Genomic DNA, 19,482 nt, shown 5'->3' on the forward strand with positions numbered 1-19,482 from the left:
GGGAAGCCCACGAATATGTTTTTTTTTAATGTATTCTGTTATACTAACAAAAATCAAAAGTGGTGTTTTAGAGTGATAAATACATTTTCAAGTTCATTGAGTACCTTTTGTGTTGTTACTTCATGATAGTCATCTGTATTGCCTAAAGTTAGTGACTTAAAATGTGACCATTTTATGTGTCAGTGTTTGCTCAGCTGGGTGTTGAGAGACGCTTCTCCTTGGGTCTCTTGCATGTCTTCTGAACAGAGGCACTGACAGCTTTTGTTCCTGATTGTCTTTTCAAAGACGTTTATGCAGCAGATGGCCTTGGAAGATAGAGATAGTGTCTCTCCCTAGCAGAGAGCAGGCTTGTTACTGTCTAGTACAGATAAAGACAGTGTCTCCCCTTGGGTCAAAGACCAGCCAGGTTTACCTGCAGCTCATTATAAAAGATGAGATTCTCTAAGTTCAGGGTTCCTCAGTTGTAACACAAACCTGGGTCATTCCTTGACCTCCCACGGGGCGTGAGGGGCCAGAGGGAACTGATTCGAAGATGGAGCTCATGCTTTGTACTGTGAATGAGAGTCCTTTGTTTCTGACCCAGGAGTCCCCTGTCTTCTGCCAGAGTCCATGAACTCTGGCAGGCTAACTTGTTAGCTTGCAAGTGGGGTCAAATCTCAGAGCCTCTGTAATGCTCGACTCTGGGCAAGTCTTCTGTTGGTCTTGCTGAGGTCGCTCTTGCGGCTGTAGTTGTCTGGTAGCTCGACCTAACTGGATGGTTTTAAGATGCCTCACTCATGTCTGGCAGCGGATGCTGACTGTCACCTGGGCTTCTCTTTCCGTGTGATTTCTCAGCCTCAGACTCAGCTCCTTTATGTGGTGGTGGCAACATTCCAAAAACGGGGGCACGGAAGCTGTAAAGACTTGACACCTAGGTTCAGCATCACATGGTGTCCCTTGTGCTACATTTTGTTGGTCACAATGAGTCTTGAAGCCAGTTTGAATTAAAGGGGCGGGAAAACAGATGCCGTTTCTTACTTTTTTTTTTTTTTTGCGGTACGGGGGCCTGTCACTGTTGTGGCTTCTCCCGTTGCGGAGCACAGGCCCCAGACGCGCAGGCTCAGCGGCCATGCAGATGCCGTTTCTTGATGGGAAGAGTGGCAAAGTCACCCTGCAAAGGGGCATGTCAAGATGGGAAGAATTGTTGTGGCCATCTTTGTAAATACATCATCAGAGTTTCTTGTTTTTGTTTTTCCCATTCATTGTGATGTGTACTTGGTGGGCTCTTTCGTTCTAGAACAGTTAAAAATATTATGTCTTTGATAATTTCCTCTTACTTTCTTGCTTCTCTTTCTGGAACTCCTATTATTTAGAGGCTGGGTCTACTGGATTAATTCTCTGAATTTTATCATTTCTTCCCTATTGTCTGTCTTCTTAGTTTTACTTTCTGGAAATTTTCCTTGATTTTGCCATTCATTCTGTTGAATTTTTAAATTTCGGCTACCACATTTTCAGTTTCTACAAGTTCAACTTGTCCTCTGGCCTCCTCTCATGAATGCAGTATCTTTTATCTTTAAGGATATTTATGATTTAAAAAATTATTTTTCATCTGGTTCCTGTATTGTCTTTATTTCATCCATGTACCTCTTCTCTCTCTTTTTAAAAACTCTTTTCTCATCTTGGAGCCTTTCTTTAGTTTTCTCATGATTCTAGGCCTTTATTCATATTTAAGAGTGAGGGATGGACACACACACACACACACACACACACACACGCAGAAACTTTGTGTACCCGGGTGGGGCTTGTTGATTAAGAGTGCCAGCCATCGGCAGGTATTGATGGAAGATTCCCAGATGACAGTTATTTGTGAGTCTTGCCCCTGGGGTTTTCCAGTGTCTACAGAGATGAATCCTCTAATCTGTCTGTATTTGGGGAGCAGGGAGGGAGGAAGGGAACTAGAGGTCTCGCTGTTAACACGACTTCCACTTATGACTTCGTCGTATTCTAGCATTTCACCCCCATTTTCCTCTGGGGCGTTAAGGACCGGAGCCCTTACCCTGCTTGGTCCACGGAGGAGGATGAGTTGCGGGGATGTGCCCGCTGAGGACCGCTCGGCGTGCCTCCCTGCCCCCTTCACGGACTTCACTCAGGTCACCCCTTTTGAAGCCGGAGCTGTGGTCCCATCGTGTGTGATGGCTCCAGGGTCTGCCTGTTGCCCACTGGGTGCCCCCGTCACTGGCTTTCTGTTTTCCAGGCTTTTGTTGTCTCTTCTCTGCAGTTGTCTCCTCTCTGGTGCTTTTTCCCTTGGGATCTTTTAAATCAGTTTAGTGGCATTTCAAGAGGGAGCATAGGGATGGATAAATGCCCATGGTCAACCAGAAACCTCCCTTTTCCCTTTTTCTTGTAGTTTCCTGGTGTAGATCCTCTGCCGGTTCTTATTCTGATTAGTATTTGGTTTCAGTGATGTGAGTTCTTCATAGGCCAGTTGTTTGTCGTTGAGTGTTGAGGAGGGGCCTGGGCAGTGTCGCTCCCTCTGCGGTCTTTCAGCCCTTGCTTCGCCCCAGGCGGTAAGGATTGGCTGTTAATGGCCCTTTTCAACACCCACTTTGCCCACTGGTTCCTTCTAAGACAGCGTGTCTGAGTATTTCTTTCTCTTCCTCCCCCATGCCCTCCAGTGGTGCCAGTCCAGATCCTGGGTAATTCCTGCCACCAGCCCACACGCGCTGTTTTTGCTATGTAAACAAAAGATTTTTGCCTGTGCCCACAGGGTGTCCCGCAGTTGCCCGGAACAGCTCCTCCAGCAGTTCCTTCTGTGGCTTCCTTCATCCCGTCTGATCTTCCTTGTCTTGGGCAGCACTTTCTCTTATATCGGGATTGAGACTGGATTCTTAGTGTCCTCACAGGTGGAGTTTGAGTTTTTCTTTTCCTTGTTTCTAGTGATTTCTCAGAAGAGGGCAGGACGTTTTTATTACGCCATCTCTTATTGGACGTGTACTCTCGTTAATTTCATGTTGGTTTTTATTAGTTTCTGTCTCAAAAAGTGAACTTTTCCTAACATTATCCTCCAATTCTAAGGCTGTTTTTTAAATATATATACTCAGCACACCTGCAATTATGACTGCACAGCACCAAAGCTTTCTCTTGCTCAGTTTTCATTTTATGTTCTTCCAGGGAAGATCCGCCAACATGTTCTCAGCCAGACAGTGATAATGAAGCAGAAGAAATACAGGTTGGTTCAAAATAATATAAACTGTTCTGTAACGTGTTCTAATCGAAATGTTCTCTGAAATGGTTCTGGCTTTGAGATCTTAGCATAGATTCAATCAAGTGAGAAATTACATGAAAATTTCACTTGGACACATACTTTGTGTTCAGGAAAAGCTGTCTCCTGTGTATGGGTGATTTTTAGATGCGGCATTGCTTTTTGGAAGCCCAGTACACTATCCACATTTAACGTTCTGTTTCTGTCCCCCTCTCCATGCAGTGGTCGGACGACGAGAACACAGCCACGCTTACGGTAAGAGCCTTGAGGTGTGGGGACCACCTCGTGCTGTCCCCCTGGGGTGCTTCCAGGTTTCAACACAGATCACTCTAAATCCCCATTTACTCACCTTTTCAAGCTTTTATTTATTATTTTGAAAAATAACTTAAATCACTGTTTACAGGCAAACATGGTGTGCCCTTTTATTTTTATTTTCATTTTTTAAAAAAATACACCTTTAAAAAAATAAATAAATAAAAATAAAAATAAAAAATACACCTTTATTTTATTTTTTGGCCATGCCATATGGCATGTGGGATCTTGGTTCCCTGACCAGGGATTGAACCCATGCCCCTTGCATTGGAAGGATGGAGTCTTAACCACCGGACGACGAGGGAAGCCACTCCCTTTGATTTTTTTATTTTTAATTTTTAAAATTTATTTAATTTATTTATATTTGGCTGCGTTGGGTCTTTGTTGCTGCACGCGGGCTTTCTCTAGTTGTGGCGAGCGGGGGCTACTCTTTGTTGCGGTGCGCGGGCTTCTCATTGCGGTGGCTTCTCTTGTTGCGGAGCATGGGCTCTAGGCATGCGGGCTTCAGTAGTTGTGGTACGTGGGCTCAGTAGTTGTGGCTCGTGGGCTCAGTAGTTGTGGCTCGTGGGCTCTAGAGCGCAGGCTCAGTAGCTGTGGCGCACGGGCTTAGTTGCTCCACGGCATGTGGGATCTTCCCGGACCAGGGCTCTAACCCCTGTCCCCTGCATTGGCAGGCGGATTCTTAACCACTGTGCCACCAGGGAAGTCCCTGTAGAAGTTGATTGAGCATGTTTTACTCTTTCAGGCTAAGAGTGTCGTCAAATTCAACTTAAAATATGTTTTAACAAAAATCTTTTTAAAGGAATGAGAATATTTCTAAAAATATGGGAGGCAAATAAAGCTTCTCATACTTTGAGATAAAAGCGAAAGATTTGTGTAAAATTGCTTACAAATAAATGTAAAGGCACAATAAAGGAAACTAGTTTTAGAGGAGGGTATATTCTAATGCAATTCTAAATAAGGAGATATTTCTGTTTATTTTGATGGAAGAGATATGATGTCCAGGGTACAAGGGAAAAAAAGTGCAGGTGCCTAAACATTTCCTTAGGTATAAAAAGTGTGCCCACACATGCAGAAAAGGCAAGTTTACATGTTTTATTTTACTCTGGATATCACTCAGGTCAGTTCCTCTCCTTTTATGAAAATTCTGTCCAGTTCAGCATACATCTTAGCTTTTGCCCATATTCAGCGCCCTGTAGTGGGTTCTGTGAAGTAAATAAAGATGACTATGATTTGATTCCTGACGTTAGGGAGTATATAAACCAGTGAGGAAAGATGCTCCAATTTGGGGGTGATGACAGAGTGCTGTCAAACAGAGAGGACAGGGCTTCCCTGGTGGCGCAGTGGTTGAGAGTCTGCCTGCCGATTCAGGGGACACAGGTTCGTGCCCCGGTCTGGGAGGATCCCACATGCCGTGGAGTGGCTGGGCCCGTGAGCCACGGCTGCTGAGCCTGTGCGTCCATAGCCCGTGCTCCGCAACGGGAGAGGCCACAGCAGTGAGAGGCCCGCGTACCACAAAAAAAAACCCCAAAAAACAAAAAACAGGACGGTTACCACCAAGGGCATCTAGAAATAATTCAAGGGAGAAGTGATGTTTGGCCTGGATGCTAAGTGTAAGGATGATCAGTATCAACTCATGTTTTTTTAATATAGATAGATAGATACAGAAATTAACAATGTGTATGTGTGTATTTACCAAACTCTGCTTAGCTCTAAAAGTGACATAATGACATCATGGTGGCAGTGAGCACACCTAGTGCCCTGATCTTGGTGTCTAAATAGCATTCTCCTCTAAAAGGAGTTGAAGCTCCTTGGAGAAATTAAAGAATGGGGGTGGCGTGGTAAAGATGAGCCTGCAACAACTTGTGTCAGAAAGTAAGATTGATGGGTCATGACACAGAGGACCCAGAAGTTAGCCTGAATGGGCTCCCACTGGCCACATACGTGAACATCATAACAAAACAATAATGGTAATGGAGTATAACCATTGACTAAAATTAGAATCCATGGTCCCATACTGACATAAACAAATGATTAAACTAAATAAATGGAGCAGAAGAGAGAGCCCTTCTTTATAGTAGAAAAGACACCAACTAATAATTGTAGAAGGAATGATAGAATTGGAAATCACCATTTGCAACCATTGTAGTGATAATTGATGGAATAGATGTTAAAACTCATGGGTGAATATTTGATGAGGATACTTGAGTATTCTCAAAGTCATGTCCACCAAAATTACTAGCGGTCAAGAGAAAAATAGTACCTTCACAGTGGAAAGAACTGGCACCAGTGTGACCAAAGTTAACCTTCTCAGTGATGGGACAGACGTACATCGCCTGTCTCCTCGTACAACGCACAGAAGGACACATCACCTGCCAACAATGCACAACCTGAATCCAGTCATGAGGAAGCAGCCAGCAAACTCATCGTTTTGGAAATTACATAGAGTCGCTGCCCTGTACTCTCCAAAACGTCAGGGTCATGAAAGATAACGAGCAACAGAGAGAGGAAATGTTACAGATGAAAGGAGATTAAGGAGACACGACAAGGAAATGCAGTGCTCGATGCTAGACTGGGTCCTGAGCCAGAGGAAAATGTTCCATTTTTCTTTTGCTATAAAAGACGTTATCAGGACAATGGGCACATTTTGAATAAGATCCGTAGATGAGATAATGGTATTGTATCCACACCACGTTACCTCCCTGATTTTGATAATTTGGCTGGGTTATGTAAAAAAAAGTTACTGCTTTACACACACACACACCACACACACACATGCCCCCCCCGCGACACCCCCCCACACACACACCCCTACCCCTGCCTACTTATATGTAGAAAGGAAGTTGAGGGGGAGAATGATAAAGCAATGTGGTAAAGTGCCTGAGTGAAGAGTGTGTGGAAATTCTTGTTACTCTTCTTTTAATGCTTCTGGAAGTCTCAAATTATTTCAAAATAAAAAATTAAAAAGTGATTGGGTTTCACTGGGGAGAGCTAGATGTTGGGCAGGGGAGCTTTCAGGGCAGAAGAGCACTCTCAGAAGAGGAACGTGAGCCAGGACCCAAGATGGGAAAATTACCACTGCAAGTGATTAGTAATTAGTGTAGTGACAGAAATGCCCCATTAAAAATGGAACCAAGTAGTCAAGATGGGTAAATTCCAAAGGCACAAGGTGAATTTCAAAGAGCAAGTTGCCAAAAGTATACATATCAAGTGACAACAGTTACTTTAAATTTTTTAAATGTTATGTTTTTTTTTTTTTTCTTTTTGCGGTATGTGGGCCTCTCACTGTTGTGGCCTCTCCCGTTGCGGAGCACAGGCTCCGGACGCGCAGGCCCAGCGGCCATGGCTCACGGGCCCAGCCGCTCCGTGGCATATGGGATCCTCCCAGACCGGGGCACGAACCCGTATCCCCTGCATCGGCAGGCGGACTCTCAACCACTGCGCCACCAGGGAGGCCCAAATGTTATGTTTTATGGACAGGCACACGTAGTATAACATCAGGACTGTAGAAGAATATGCCCACTCTTGTAATGATGGTTGCCTGTGGGGAGAGGGAAGCATTAGGGAGGAGAGCAAGGAGATGAGGAACTTCATTAGTATCTGTGATGTTTTTTCCTTAAGAAACTTAAAGGTCTGGATCAGACATGTCAAACTGTTGAATGTATGGATCCAGGTATATATTTTTTGTATATTTAAAACATTTATTTCATGATTAAAACATTTTTTAAAAGAAATAACCTTTCTGATGGGTGTGATACAGGGGGGCTGTGGTGGGTAAAGTTGGAGAGATAGGTGAGTTTGGATCATAGAAAGTCCATGGATATGATTTAAAATGTGGATTTTATCTGACTTAAAACAGGAACCTTTTCTCAGACAAGTGAGGTGTTCCGCAAATTTAAAATCGACTTGAACTGTGAGCTTAAAAGAACCCTATTACTAGTTAAATCTGTTAAAAGATAATTTTCAGGAAAAGGTAGAATAATGACTTAACACACGTTGAAGGCTGTATTTAACTCATGAGGGAACCAGGCAGATGTTATAACTGTCTCAAAAGAGAACCCAAAGGACAGACTCATTTATAGATTAGGAGTATTGAGATGAATACGTGGGAGGGAAGATAGCTGATTTCCACCAGACACGATAGAATTTTCACGTCTGTAAGAAATACTTCTCATTGTTTTCACTTACCTATATTTCACCAAGTTGTAAACTAGCTCACAGACCCAGCTAGAATCAGGTAACCCAGAAAGTGCTGTATGTATAGAATACATAGTCTTTCACTGAAAGCACAGATTTTTCTGTACAATACATAAACTTTTCATCATTTAAATTTGTTTTAGTATCCTTAGGGCAGGATTTCTTAAAGTTGAATAATTGGAGGATTTGAGGGAATCGATTGCCTCTTTTAAAATGTATCAATGGGGCTTCCCTGGTGGCGCAGTGGTTGAGAGTCCGCTTGCCGATGCAGGGGACACAGGTTCGTGCCCTGGTCTGGGAGGGTCCCACATGCCGCGGAGCGGCTGGGCCCGTGAGCCATGGCCGCTGAGCCTGCGCGTCTGGAGCCTGTGCTCCGCAACGGGAGAGGCCACAACAGTGAGAGGCCCGCGTACCGCAAAAAGAAAAAAAAAAAAAAAAATCAATGATACAGAATAGCCAATAGTTTACAATAACTATAAATGAAGTATAACCTTTAAAAATTGTGAATCACTATATTGTATACCTATAACTTATATGGTAAAGAAAAAATGTAATACAGAAATATAAAGCAATCCTTATATGTGAAGTTTTATGGGATAGGAAAATTAAATAGTTTTGTCTTTGAAGATAGAACCCCTCATATTGTACAATTTGTGTAACTGTGCCATTTATCAAAAATATTGCTAATGCAGATCTTAGATGACTTTTTATGGATAGAGCCCTAGGGTAGCCAAACCAGCAACTTCAGGGGATTCTAAGGAAATTACTGCCTTAACAGAAATGAGGGAGAGACGAATGGAAGATAAAGGACTCCAGGCTGTTATTCATTTTGTAAACCTCTCTAAATGGCTGCAGTTTAGTTTCATGTATCTAAGCAGAAGAATAACAGAGGATGGAGACGGTGGCAGGCTGTCAGATAACTAACTGAAAGATGCTGCTGATCAGTCCAGAGGTCACGTACACCTGCAGCAGAAAGAAAGCAAGTCCAACCTGCCCTTGATCTCTGCCTGCACTCACTAGCCTGTTGCTTAAAGCTGGTATCTTGTCTGGGGAATATGTTACCTTTTTTTTTTTTAAACTTTCATTTTTTGGTCTGTGTCTCTGTGCCTTGAGTCATAGTTTTTTCTCTGTCATAACTGGATTAGATCTTGGGGATCAGCATAAGCCATTTTTCTTTTTGGGTATTTGATTATTTATTGCTGAATAATAAGTCATCCTAAAACTTTGTGACTTGAAACAATAATAACAATTTCCTTTTTTAATTAAAAAAATTTTTATACAATTTTTAAAGGTTATACTCCATTTACACTTTTACAAAATAATGCATCATTCCCCGTGTTGTACAATAATATATCCTTGTAGCCTCTCTTACACCCAGTAATTTGTACCTCCCACTCCCTTAGCTTACTCTAGACCTATTGTAACTTTTTTTTCCCCTTGTGGAAGAACTTGTCATGACTGGACTTTTTCAGTATTTGCAATTGCCCAGTAGGGGGCAGCAAATATAAAGGGAAAAAGTGACTGCAGAGCATCAGTGTTAGTGTTTTTGTATTCTTGTCTCTCCTGCAGGCCCCACTTCCATCTCTCTTACTCCCCTTTTCTCTACTTTATGTCCATGTGCTCCTGATGGTGACAGAAGGCTCGAGGGAGAGCATAACTGTAATTACGTTTACGTTCTGTCACCGCTGTATTTCTACTTACTTCCTGGTTGAAACAACACTTAGAATGTTTTGGTTACTCACCAATATAAAATACACATTTTAGGGACTTCCCTGGTGGCACAGTGGTTAAGAATCCGCCTGCCAATGCAGGGGACACGGTTTCGAGCCCTGGTCCGGGAAGATCCCACATGCCATGGAGCAACTAAGCCCATGCACCACAACTACTGAGCCTGTCTAGAGCCCGTGAGCCACAACTACTGAAGCCCGCGTGCCTAGAGCCTGTGCCCTGCAACAAGAGAAGCCACTGCAACGAGAAGCCCGCGCACCACAACGAAGAGTAGCCCCCACTCACCACAACTGGAGAAAGCCCGCGCGCAGTAACGAAGACCCAATGCAGCCATAAATGAATGAATGAATGAATGAATGAATGAATGAATGAATAAATAAAACACATTTTAAAACCAACCAGACAGGAAAGAACATTTTAACTTCACCAAGGTCCTATTTTTAAATTTTGTTTATCTTAAAACTTATCCGGAAATAGCAGCGTTTAAATACAGTTAACCACATAATTTATTTCTTATTCTCATGAAGACTTTTGGGGAAACGTCCAAGAATCTTTTCCTGCAAATGGAAAGGCTTCTGGCCCTTAAATGCGAGGTGTTATTTCTGAGAATTGGAGTATATGCACAGGTGATATTCTATCCGTCTCTTTTCATTTAATAGATACTGGTTTTATGTAGGTGCTAAGAGAATCATTCATTCCTTCCTCACATCCCCAGGTGCCTTGTAACATCTGTCTCTTCAGCTTTGTGGGTCTTGATTGTTTTGGAAAGTGCCATTGGCACTTGTTATTTTTTTTTCCTTTTCAGATAAATGCTACTTGATCATTGATTTTATTTAGCTGAGTTCAGAAATTCTGATAGTAATTTGTATTCTAAATTATTTTTTATGCCCTGAAGTGTTGAACTTTGAGATTTTGATCTTGTTTTCTATATTTGTTGTGATGATACTGACTTGCCCAAATGATTTCTTCTTTCTCTCTGTAGGCACCAGAATTTCCTGAGTTCACCACTAAAGTCCAAGAAGCTATCAATTCCCTGGGGGGCAGTGTATTTCCAAAGCTTAACTGGAGTGCCCCAAGGGTAGGAACACATCAGTAAATCTCTCACTGTGTGAATATTATTTGTTTTGCTATTCCATTTCGCTTTATATCCTCACAGAGGGTCTGATTATATTCCTAATTCTAGGAAATTCCGTGGAATTTATTTTTATTTTCCCCGTTATTTTATTTTCCTGATTTTGCAATACACTTCCCTGGGTCTGTGAAATGCTGTATATTTTGCCAATTGACAGTTTCAACCTCTTGTGTTGCTGATTGCGCTAGAAATCTGAGAAAAGCCTTTCTCTACCCTTTTCAAAACTTCACCTGTTCAGTTTGACAGAGAAATTTTTCTCTATTGAAAGGTAGAAAAAATTAAAATGTCCTAGGATCTAGAAACAGTTGTTTGACAGATCACCTGACGTTTTCTTAAATTGTGTTTTATTTCAACATTACATTGACAAGATTTTTTTTTTAAGTTAAGGTCTAAAGGAAAATTCGTTATTTTTTTCTATTCCAGTAGAAAACAATTTTATGTCAGCAAGGCTCATTTAAGGAATCAAGACTTATCTGCATTTTCAAAAAATCATCTCATGTGCTTATCTTTTCTTATTCTAACATGAATGATAAATTGTACTTAATCTAATTTTTGTTTTTACTTATTAAAATTAGTGACACATATACATAGGATTTTTTATTAATTTTTATTGGAGTATAGTTGCTTTACAATGTTGTGTTAGCTTCTACTGCACAGCAGAATGAATCAGCCATACAAATACATATATCCCCTCCCTTTTGGATTCCCCTCCCATTCAGATCACCACAGTGCATTAGGTAGAGTTCCCTGTGCTATACAGTATGTTCCCATCAGTTGTCTATTTTATACATAGTATCAATAGTGTATATGTGTCAATCCCAATCTCCCAATTCATCCCACCCCACCCATTTCCCCCTTTCTCTACATCTGTGTCTCTATTTCTGCTTTGCAAATAAGGTCATATATACCATTTTTCTAGATTCCACATATATGCATTAATGTATGATATTTGTTTTTCTCTTTCTGACTTACTTCACTCTGTATGACACACTCTAGGTCCATCCACGTCTCTACAAATGACCCTATTTCATTCCTTTTTATGGCTGAGTAATATTCCATTGTATTACATATACATAGTTTAAATTTTCAGAAGATCTGGAAACTTGCTACAGAAATCAGCCAGTTCTGACACCCGTTTTGCTTCACTATTTCCCACTGCTCAGAGGCAGCTGTTTTCAAATATTTTAGTACCTTCTGTTATTTTCCTCTACTTCTCTGTTCTTCTGTCTTAGATGTTTATTACTGACTTCCTGCTTTAGAACAGAAAGGTTCAGCTCTGTTTCATCTCCTGTCCCCACTACTTTATTTATTTATTTATTTATCTATCTATCTACCTTATCTATTTATTTATCTATTTATTTATTTATTTTTGGTTGCATTGGGTCTTCGTTGCTGCTCGGGCTTTCTCTAGTTGCATTGAGTGGGGGCTACTCTCCATTGTGGTGCATGGGCTTCTTATTTCAGTGGCTTCTCGCTGTGGAGCATGGGCTCTAGGTGCACAGGCTCAGTAGTTGTGGCTCGCGGGCTCTAGAGCACAGGCTCAGTAGTTGTGGTGCATGGGCTTAGTTGCTCCACGGCATGTGCGATCTTCCTGGACCAGGGCTCGAACCCATGTCCCCTGCATTGGCAGGCAGATTCTTAACCACTGAGCCACCAGGGAAGCCCTGTCCCCACTGCTTTCTGTTCCACTGTCCTCATCATCAGAATGGCATACTTTGATTAGACCAGTATTCAGTGTTTCTCATATTACGTTTATGCAAACACTACGTACATATCTGATATATACCATACATTGCTTGTGTTTTCTTATTCAACATTTTGTTTTCCCTGGAGTTAATAACTGTCTTGTTTATTCAGTTGCATGGTTTTCTATGTATATACTGTTGTTTTAGTGGAGTTAAATTTGTGTGTTCAGTATACCATCTTTAACCAGAAGTTCATCATCCTTTTTCATTGGGAGAAATTTTAAAGAAGTTATTATAAAGGAGTTATTGAAACTCATTTTTAGTTTATCTATGAGCAGTAACTTGAGTTGTTCTTGACTACTGATCTGGCTTGAGGCTTTCCAGTTAAAATGGATAGATTATTTGTGATTTTAAGTTATTCCTTTGTTCATTTATTTTTTATTTATTGAGTGCCGACTGTGTTCCAGTGCTTTCTTTCATACCGTGTGGATAACTGGACATTTTTTTTGCAATCATTAGTTTTCTCAATTACTGTCCTGTGTCTGATCTGTCTATGGGAGAAGTATGTTTTTTAAATTACTTAATTATTCTATCATTTTTAGGCATATTTCTCTGAGGTTTGTGCCTCCTGTGTCTGCTCTTCTTACTTTTTTTTGGTGCATATATTTGAGGCTTTCACCATTTAAAATTGTGATGGTTCAGAATATGTCACCTCCTCCCTCCCAGATCTGATAGACATGGGTCTTAACTGTTGCAGTCATCCAACTTCAGGGTTCCAGCCGTCTCTCCCCAGAAACAGGAAGAAAGGAAGGTTCTCTGTTTTCTTAGTCGCTGGTCAGGCTGTTTTTTTATGCCTGAGTCTTCTAGCTGAAGTGTCAGCATTTCTGATATCTCTTTATCCCCCTCTTTCACCATCCGTGAGGAAGACACAGGGCAGTGCTTGGGCCTGAGCTGAAAGGTGAGAACCTGAACATCTTGGTTCAAGACTGAGTATCCGACATGCAGTGGTGATGCTGTTCCTTGTTTAGAAGTGTAACTTGACAATTGACAGTATAGCTAAAATTTCTTTTTTTTTTTTTTAATTTATTCATACTTGGCCGCGTTGGGTCTTTGTTGCTGCACACGGGCTTTCTCTAGTTGCGGTGCGCGGGGGCTACTCTTCGTTGCAGTGCGCCGGCTTCTCACTGCGGTGGCTTCTCTTGTTGCGGAGCATGGGCTCTAGGTGCGCGGGCTTCGGTAGTTGTGGCACGTGGGTTCTAGAGCGCAGGCTCAGTAGTTGTGGCGCACGGGTTTAGTTGCTCTGCGGCGTGTGGGATCTTCCCGGGCCAGGGCTCGAACCTGTGTCCCCTGCATTGGCAGGCAGATTCTTAACCACTGCGCCACCAGGGAAGCCCTAGCTAAAATTTCTTACCTGACTTTTTTCTTCAACCCCTTCAGGTTATATGCATTGTTGATTTTGGCTATAGGCTTGAACTTCATTCATAGCAACTAACTTGGAATATATACTAAGTAGCATGTGCTCTATCATTTAGGACGCGTACTGGATAGCAATGAATAGTTCTCTGAAATGTAAAACGCTCAGTGACATCTTCCTACTGTTCAAGAGTTCTGATTTCATCACTCGTGACTTCACCCAACCGTAAGTATGTCTCTTGTTCTCTTATGTCAGTAGTTTCAGTACTTGTGAGTTTTTCTACAGAGAAATTCCATTAGTTCTAGTACTATGGTAAACAACAGATCCACATACCAAGGCTGTTTCATTTTCTCAAATGACCTACTAAAGCAAACCTTTCTTTTCCATTGACAGCTAATGCTATACAATGAATATCCCTAAATATCAAGGGCTTTCTGTGTATCTGCCCAGTAAATATAGTGGTAATTTTTTTCTTATTATAAAGCTAATATATGCTTATCATAGAAAAATAAAAGTGGGGACTATAGCTACACAAAAACAGGAAATGTAAAAGCATTCATGATCTCGCCACAGTTGGTTTTCTGTACTTCCAGGATTCTGTCTGTGCATAGGTATAATATAGATACACCTGTCTCTAACTGTATTCCAGTTTTTTAAAACAAAAAATGGGATCATATAGTTCATATTGCTTATGAGGCTGCTTTTGCATTTAATCAGTATATATCAAACATCTTTATGTGTCATTAAATATTAAACACATCATTATTTTAAACTTGCTTCAGAGTATTCCACTGGACAGCTATAGCATCATTTATTTCATTAGTTCTCTCTTCTTATTCATCTCTTTTCTTCTTAGTCCTGCAGTGAATATCCTTGAGCTAAATCTTTGCCTGCTTTCCTGATTTTTTTCCTTAGGATAAATTCCCAGACATGGACTTGCTGTTTTCTTCCCTCTGCTAGTTACTCTGTAACTAACCCTTCGTCGTAGGCACACAGCCCCCCTGCACTGCGGCACTGTAGGCGATCTCTTTATGCTTCTTTTGTTCTCTCATCAAACAGCAGTTATTCTTCTAGATTTCTTATCCTACCCCAATTTTAAATCTGAAATCTCAATTAAACTAACCTTTAATCTGATCTCTAAAATAAAGCATATCAAAAAATCTAGAAACTAAGCAGGTACACAGGTGAATACATACATATGTCATGTATGCATGCCACCTCTTCCCCTTCCATTCAGTTCAGTTTGCCCTGCTCATTCATCCCCTTTCAGCCTCAAATCCTTTTTTGAAGTGGAGCCTGGCATAAAGAAAATACATTCCCTACAAGTCAGTTGTGCATCATCTCTTTTGCATCGGTTCTGCAGCTTGGGCATATGGTTTTAGTATTAAATTAATTTAAGAAAATGAAGTTAAGTAATAATAAATGAGTGTGATTGTATTGCCAGTTTATTATAAAAGGACTTTACCTGTATTGGTTTTTCTGGTTCACTTACAGAAAAAGCTTTATGTTGTTCTGACATTTAGGTGTCAGCCTTTTATGGTTGTGTTGGCACAGGTGTTATGAGGTGTTTGCTTTAGTAATAATGCAGCAGCATTTTCGTCCTGGGAGACACCCTCTGATTAGAGGAAGTTGTGGCTCTCTCTTTTTTTGCCATTGTAGAGCTTTTTGGTATTGAATGCTTTTGTAAAGAGGCCTTGGAATATATTACATTAAAATACTCTGTACCTGTTAATTCATTTGATAGGGATTTTTATGCACCTTTGATATTAGTTGCAGTGAGTATATAAGGACATTTCCTCTCCAAAAATTATAAATCACTTCTAATTCTCTGTGGTTGATGGCTTTTAAATCATCTTTGCACCCTAGCGACCTGCTGGCTCCTCTTAGCCCACCTCTCCCTCTTTGTCTCACATGAATTTAGCCACGATTCCAGTGAAGGTTAGAAATACCAGTCAGTCATTTTGCGTTTTGTACTTTTTGACTTTTGCATGGGGAAGAAGTTAAATCAGCAAATACATTTGAGGCCTTGGATTAGGAGTGTTTATCCACAGAATACCATCTTTCTCCTCATGTAAATAATTGGGAGTTGGCAGGATAAACACCAAGCCCTGGGCTTGCAGCCTTTCAGACCAGTGGTACTCCCAGTCACCTTTTCTGGAAATCTTTGTCGGTAGTCAGTTTCGTAACTGACTTGTTACGCAACAAGTAAGTCTTGTTACTACAGAAAAATTCCTATTGATTGGGTCTTTAATGAAAGATGAACTTTCGTCACAGAGGCCTTTCTGGACCCCTTAAAGATTAAGAATACAATACTTTAAATTGGACAGGATCTTATCAGTGATTTAATTTGACTCTTCAGTCAGTTAGAAAAATGAGGCCTGAATCTGCTCAGTAATTTGTTCCCATCAACTAGTTAATAGAACCAAAACCAGAATCTAATTTCAGTAACGTCATTCTAAATGTTTTCTGTATTTTCACTTAATAAAGTTATACATTCCTTCTTTTCTATATGCTTCAAAGTAAAATATTATAGAATGTAATAAAAGATAGAATATTATAGTATATAATTATGTACATAAAATTATGTAATATTATGAAAATTATGTTATATTCTTTGGGAGCTTGCTTCAACAAGAGAAACAAAGATGTTATAGTTAGGATTACAGGTTAACAGAGGGCCAACCAAAAAGAGTTCACACACAGTGTTTTTAAAAATACATTATTTAACAAGGAGTCTGGAGATGGGCTATTTCCATCTATAATGGTTAAGTCGCAGCTCATCAGGGTCACCAGGGACCAGGTTCTTTCAGTCTTTCTCTCTGTCATCCTTGGCTTACTGGCTTGGTATTTGGGTTTATCACCTAATGGTTACAAGGTGGCTGGTGTTTTGCAGGTATGGCATGGAGATGACTATATCTTAGTCAAAAATAGGAGGGGGTGCATCTAATTCCTCTCATTCTTCTCTGTCTGTGAGCAAGTAAAGCATTCTGGAAGCTTCCCAGGAGACTTCCTGATAGGCTCACGGTCACACAGTTACTCAGCCTCATCCAGTAGTTGGCGGAGGGAACAGAGACGCCATGATTGGTTTAGAGCAGAGGCTCTCCAACTTTAGCTCAGATTAGAGTCACCTGGAGAATTTGGTAGAACACGGCTTACTGGTCCCCACCCCCAGAGTTTCTGATTCACTAGGCTGGGAATGGGGCCCAAGAATATAATTTCTAACCTGTTCCCAGGTGACCCTGATGCTGCAGGTGCAGGCCCATGCCTTGAGGGCTGTGTGCTTAGATGTACATGTGCATCCCTGGGATTCCACAGGTCCACCTGCCCTCCTCTGAACAGTCACAGTTTTGTTGGCAAGGATGAAGGTTGGGAGTAGCTAGAGGGTAGACCACCAGTACTGTCTGCCACAGTCGTAATTTGACATGGACTAGTAAGTACTCTTATTCTTTCTGTTTGTCAAATGGTTATCGTACACGAGAAGCTTCAAAAAGTGGAAGTTGAAATATTGACACCGTTAGCATAATCTGTCTGCATTATACTTGCTGAGTGAATTATTTGCCCAGATAAACTTTCTATGTAGTTAGACTTGCTGAGTCAGAAGGCTGCTTTCATTGATTATTTTATTGATTAGGTGTCACTTCAGTAGCCCAAGGCCAGAAAAAAAAAAAAATCTGGTATTCAATTGGCATTTAGAAGAAAGGGCTGAGTGAGAGAATTAATCCATTAATTGTTTCTCTGAGAGGCTCATGACTAAGGACGTTAGAGTTGCTAGAGGTCAAGAAAGTTTACTTGTCTTAGTAATTCAAGCACAGTTATGATCAGCACAATTTTTATACGTTTTGTTCTTAAGATTATCACAAAACTGGTTATTTAATCCTAAAATTCAGCAGCAAACAGTTTCAGAAGTAAAATGTTCTACCTAAGTTGGACCTAACAGAACCTATTCCTTGTGATTTTTAAGGCCCATTTATTTAGGTGACAGTGTTTCCACTTTAGATTGTTATAATTTTATTGTATTTTTTTTATTGAAGTGTAGCTGATTTACAATGTTTTGTTAGATTGTTATAATTTTAGATAGCATATTTTCTCTCTTTTTGAAGAATTCCATGAAAATTCGAATGAACTCACACAATCACCCTTAATTCAGTGTCATTTTTTATCTTTCCTTTTCCACCACCAGTGAGATCTAAAAAATGGAATCTGTGTACCTGAACTCTCATTTTGGATCCTAATGAGTAGTAAAATCTTCAGCACCAGAACTTTGATGCTTAATATTCCCTGGGTGCCACGTTTTTCTTTTTTATTTCTGCCCTTGACATAATTTTTTTTCCTTATATACTTAAGAGTTGTTTTCTGTGAGGTATAATACCATAACCTTCCAACATTTTAGGAAAGCTTACGAATGAGGATGTGCCCTAGTAAATAGCAAGGCAGTAAAGAGTCTGCCACTTTAAAGCATTGTGATTTTGTGTACTGCCACCTTATAAAGCTTTAATGATGGTGTTTTTTTCTGATAGGACTGATCAAATTGTGATCTTAGTGGATTTAGGCGGTACCTAAGTTGTCTAGAGTCAGTTCAAGTAGTTATTACTTTCCTAGTTTACTAATACTGTGATTTCTCTTTCCCCCATTCCTGCCACGTTGACTGGCCCGCACTAGAGAACTCACACCATTTAAGTTGGTAGCACTGTAAGTCTGTTCCTCCAATGCCAGAATCTAACACCTCACCCGTAACAAATAGGATTCATCTTTAACTTCAGTGTTCTCCACTAGAGCACTCTCTTGGATTCTACTTCCATGGAGCTCTTTCTAGTTCAGCGTATTTCTTAATTGTAGCACAGCTCATCAGACACACGTATCCTTCTTTCCTTGTAACAAAGCATATACTACATCCATAGTTTTCTCATTGTCTGCATTCTCCTAGTTCCACACACGGGCATCCTTACCATTAAACATATCGCATTTATTCTCGTTCAACGTGTGAAATAGTTGGAACATCATGATAAAAGCTATGTGTTGATCACAGTTAAGAAGCTCACAGAAAAGAGTATGTCCATCTTAAGACATGTTTAGGGCATCATGAATGTACCTATTTATAGTAAGACCATTTGGCTGGTAGGACAGGCAACCTGAAGTTTAAGTTGAGGGAATGACTTGGAAAGTAGCTTGGGTGGAAATAAAAGACAAGAAAGATGACATTCCTGTCAGTCATCAGTGGCAGTTAAGCACAGTTCTTACAGTTTTAGGCTAGGATCTTTTTTTTCCCTTTCTTTTCTTCTTCTTTCTAAAACTTTGTATCTAAAACATCGGTCTCCAAAATTCCTGTTAACTGGTTCACTGCAAAATATATTAAAAATGTACTGACATAATTTCATAGTAGCTTTCAACAGAGTAGACCTTTGGTTATTTGTTTTTTGCTTTTTTTGGTCTTTACCGTGATTGTACCTGAGAATACTTCTATTTTGTAATTCACATTGTAGATTATATAACATTAATTATTTAATAACACCTGTGGGTTTTGTCTTTTTTGTTTTTGTTTTTTTCCGCACCACTTGGCATGTGGGATCTTAGTTCCCCAAGCGCAGAGTCTTAACCAGTGGACCACCAACGAAGTCCCAATAATACCTGTGTTTATTTTGAAGTTCTTTTTGGGTTTTTTTTCGTATTTTTGGCTGCATTGAGTCTTCTTTGCTGTACGTGGGCTTTCTCTAGTTGCGGTGAGCGGGGACTATTCTTTGTTGTGGTGCGTGGGCTTCTCATTGTGGTGGCTTGT

The 19,482-nt window shown here is 40.6% G+C and overlaps 1 protein-coding gene across 1 annotated transcript in view; it reads left to right on the forward strand.

The window, feature by feature from the left end:
- CDC123 (cell division cycle 123) overlaps positions 1-19,482 on the forward strand; it is a 57,035-nt gene that overhangs the window by 9,336 nt on the left and 28,217 nt on the right. The window contains exons 3-6 of the mRNA XM_060097615.1: positions 3,151-3,208; positions 3,464-3,496; positions 10,461-10,556; positions 13,828-13,934. Of these exons, the coding sequence (XP_059953598.1) occupies positions 3,151-3,208; positions 3,464-3,496; positions 10,461-10,556; positions 13,828-13,934 (294 nt within the window). The remainder of the gene's footprint in view (positions 1-3,150; positions 3,209-3,463; positions 3,497-10,460; positions 10,557-13,827; positions 13,935-19,482) is intronic.

Source organism: Mesoplodon densirostris, chromosome 4, assembly GCF_025265405.1.
Source record: "Mesoplodon densirostris isolate mMesDen1 chromosome 4, mMesDen1 primary haplotype, whole genome shotgun sequence".
Classification (NCBI taxonomy): Eukaryota; Metazoa; Chordata; class Mammalia; order Artiodactyla; family Ziphiidae; genus Mesoplodon; species Mesoplodon densirostris.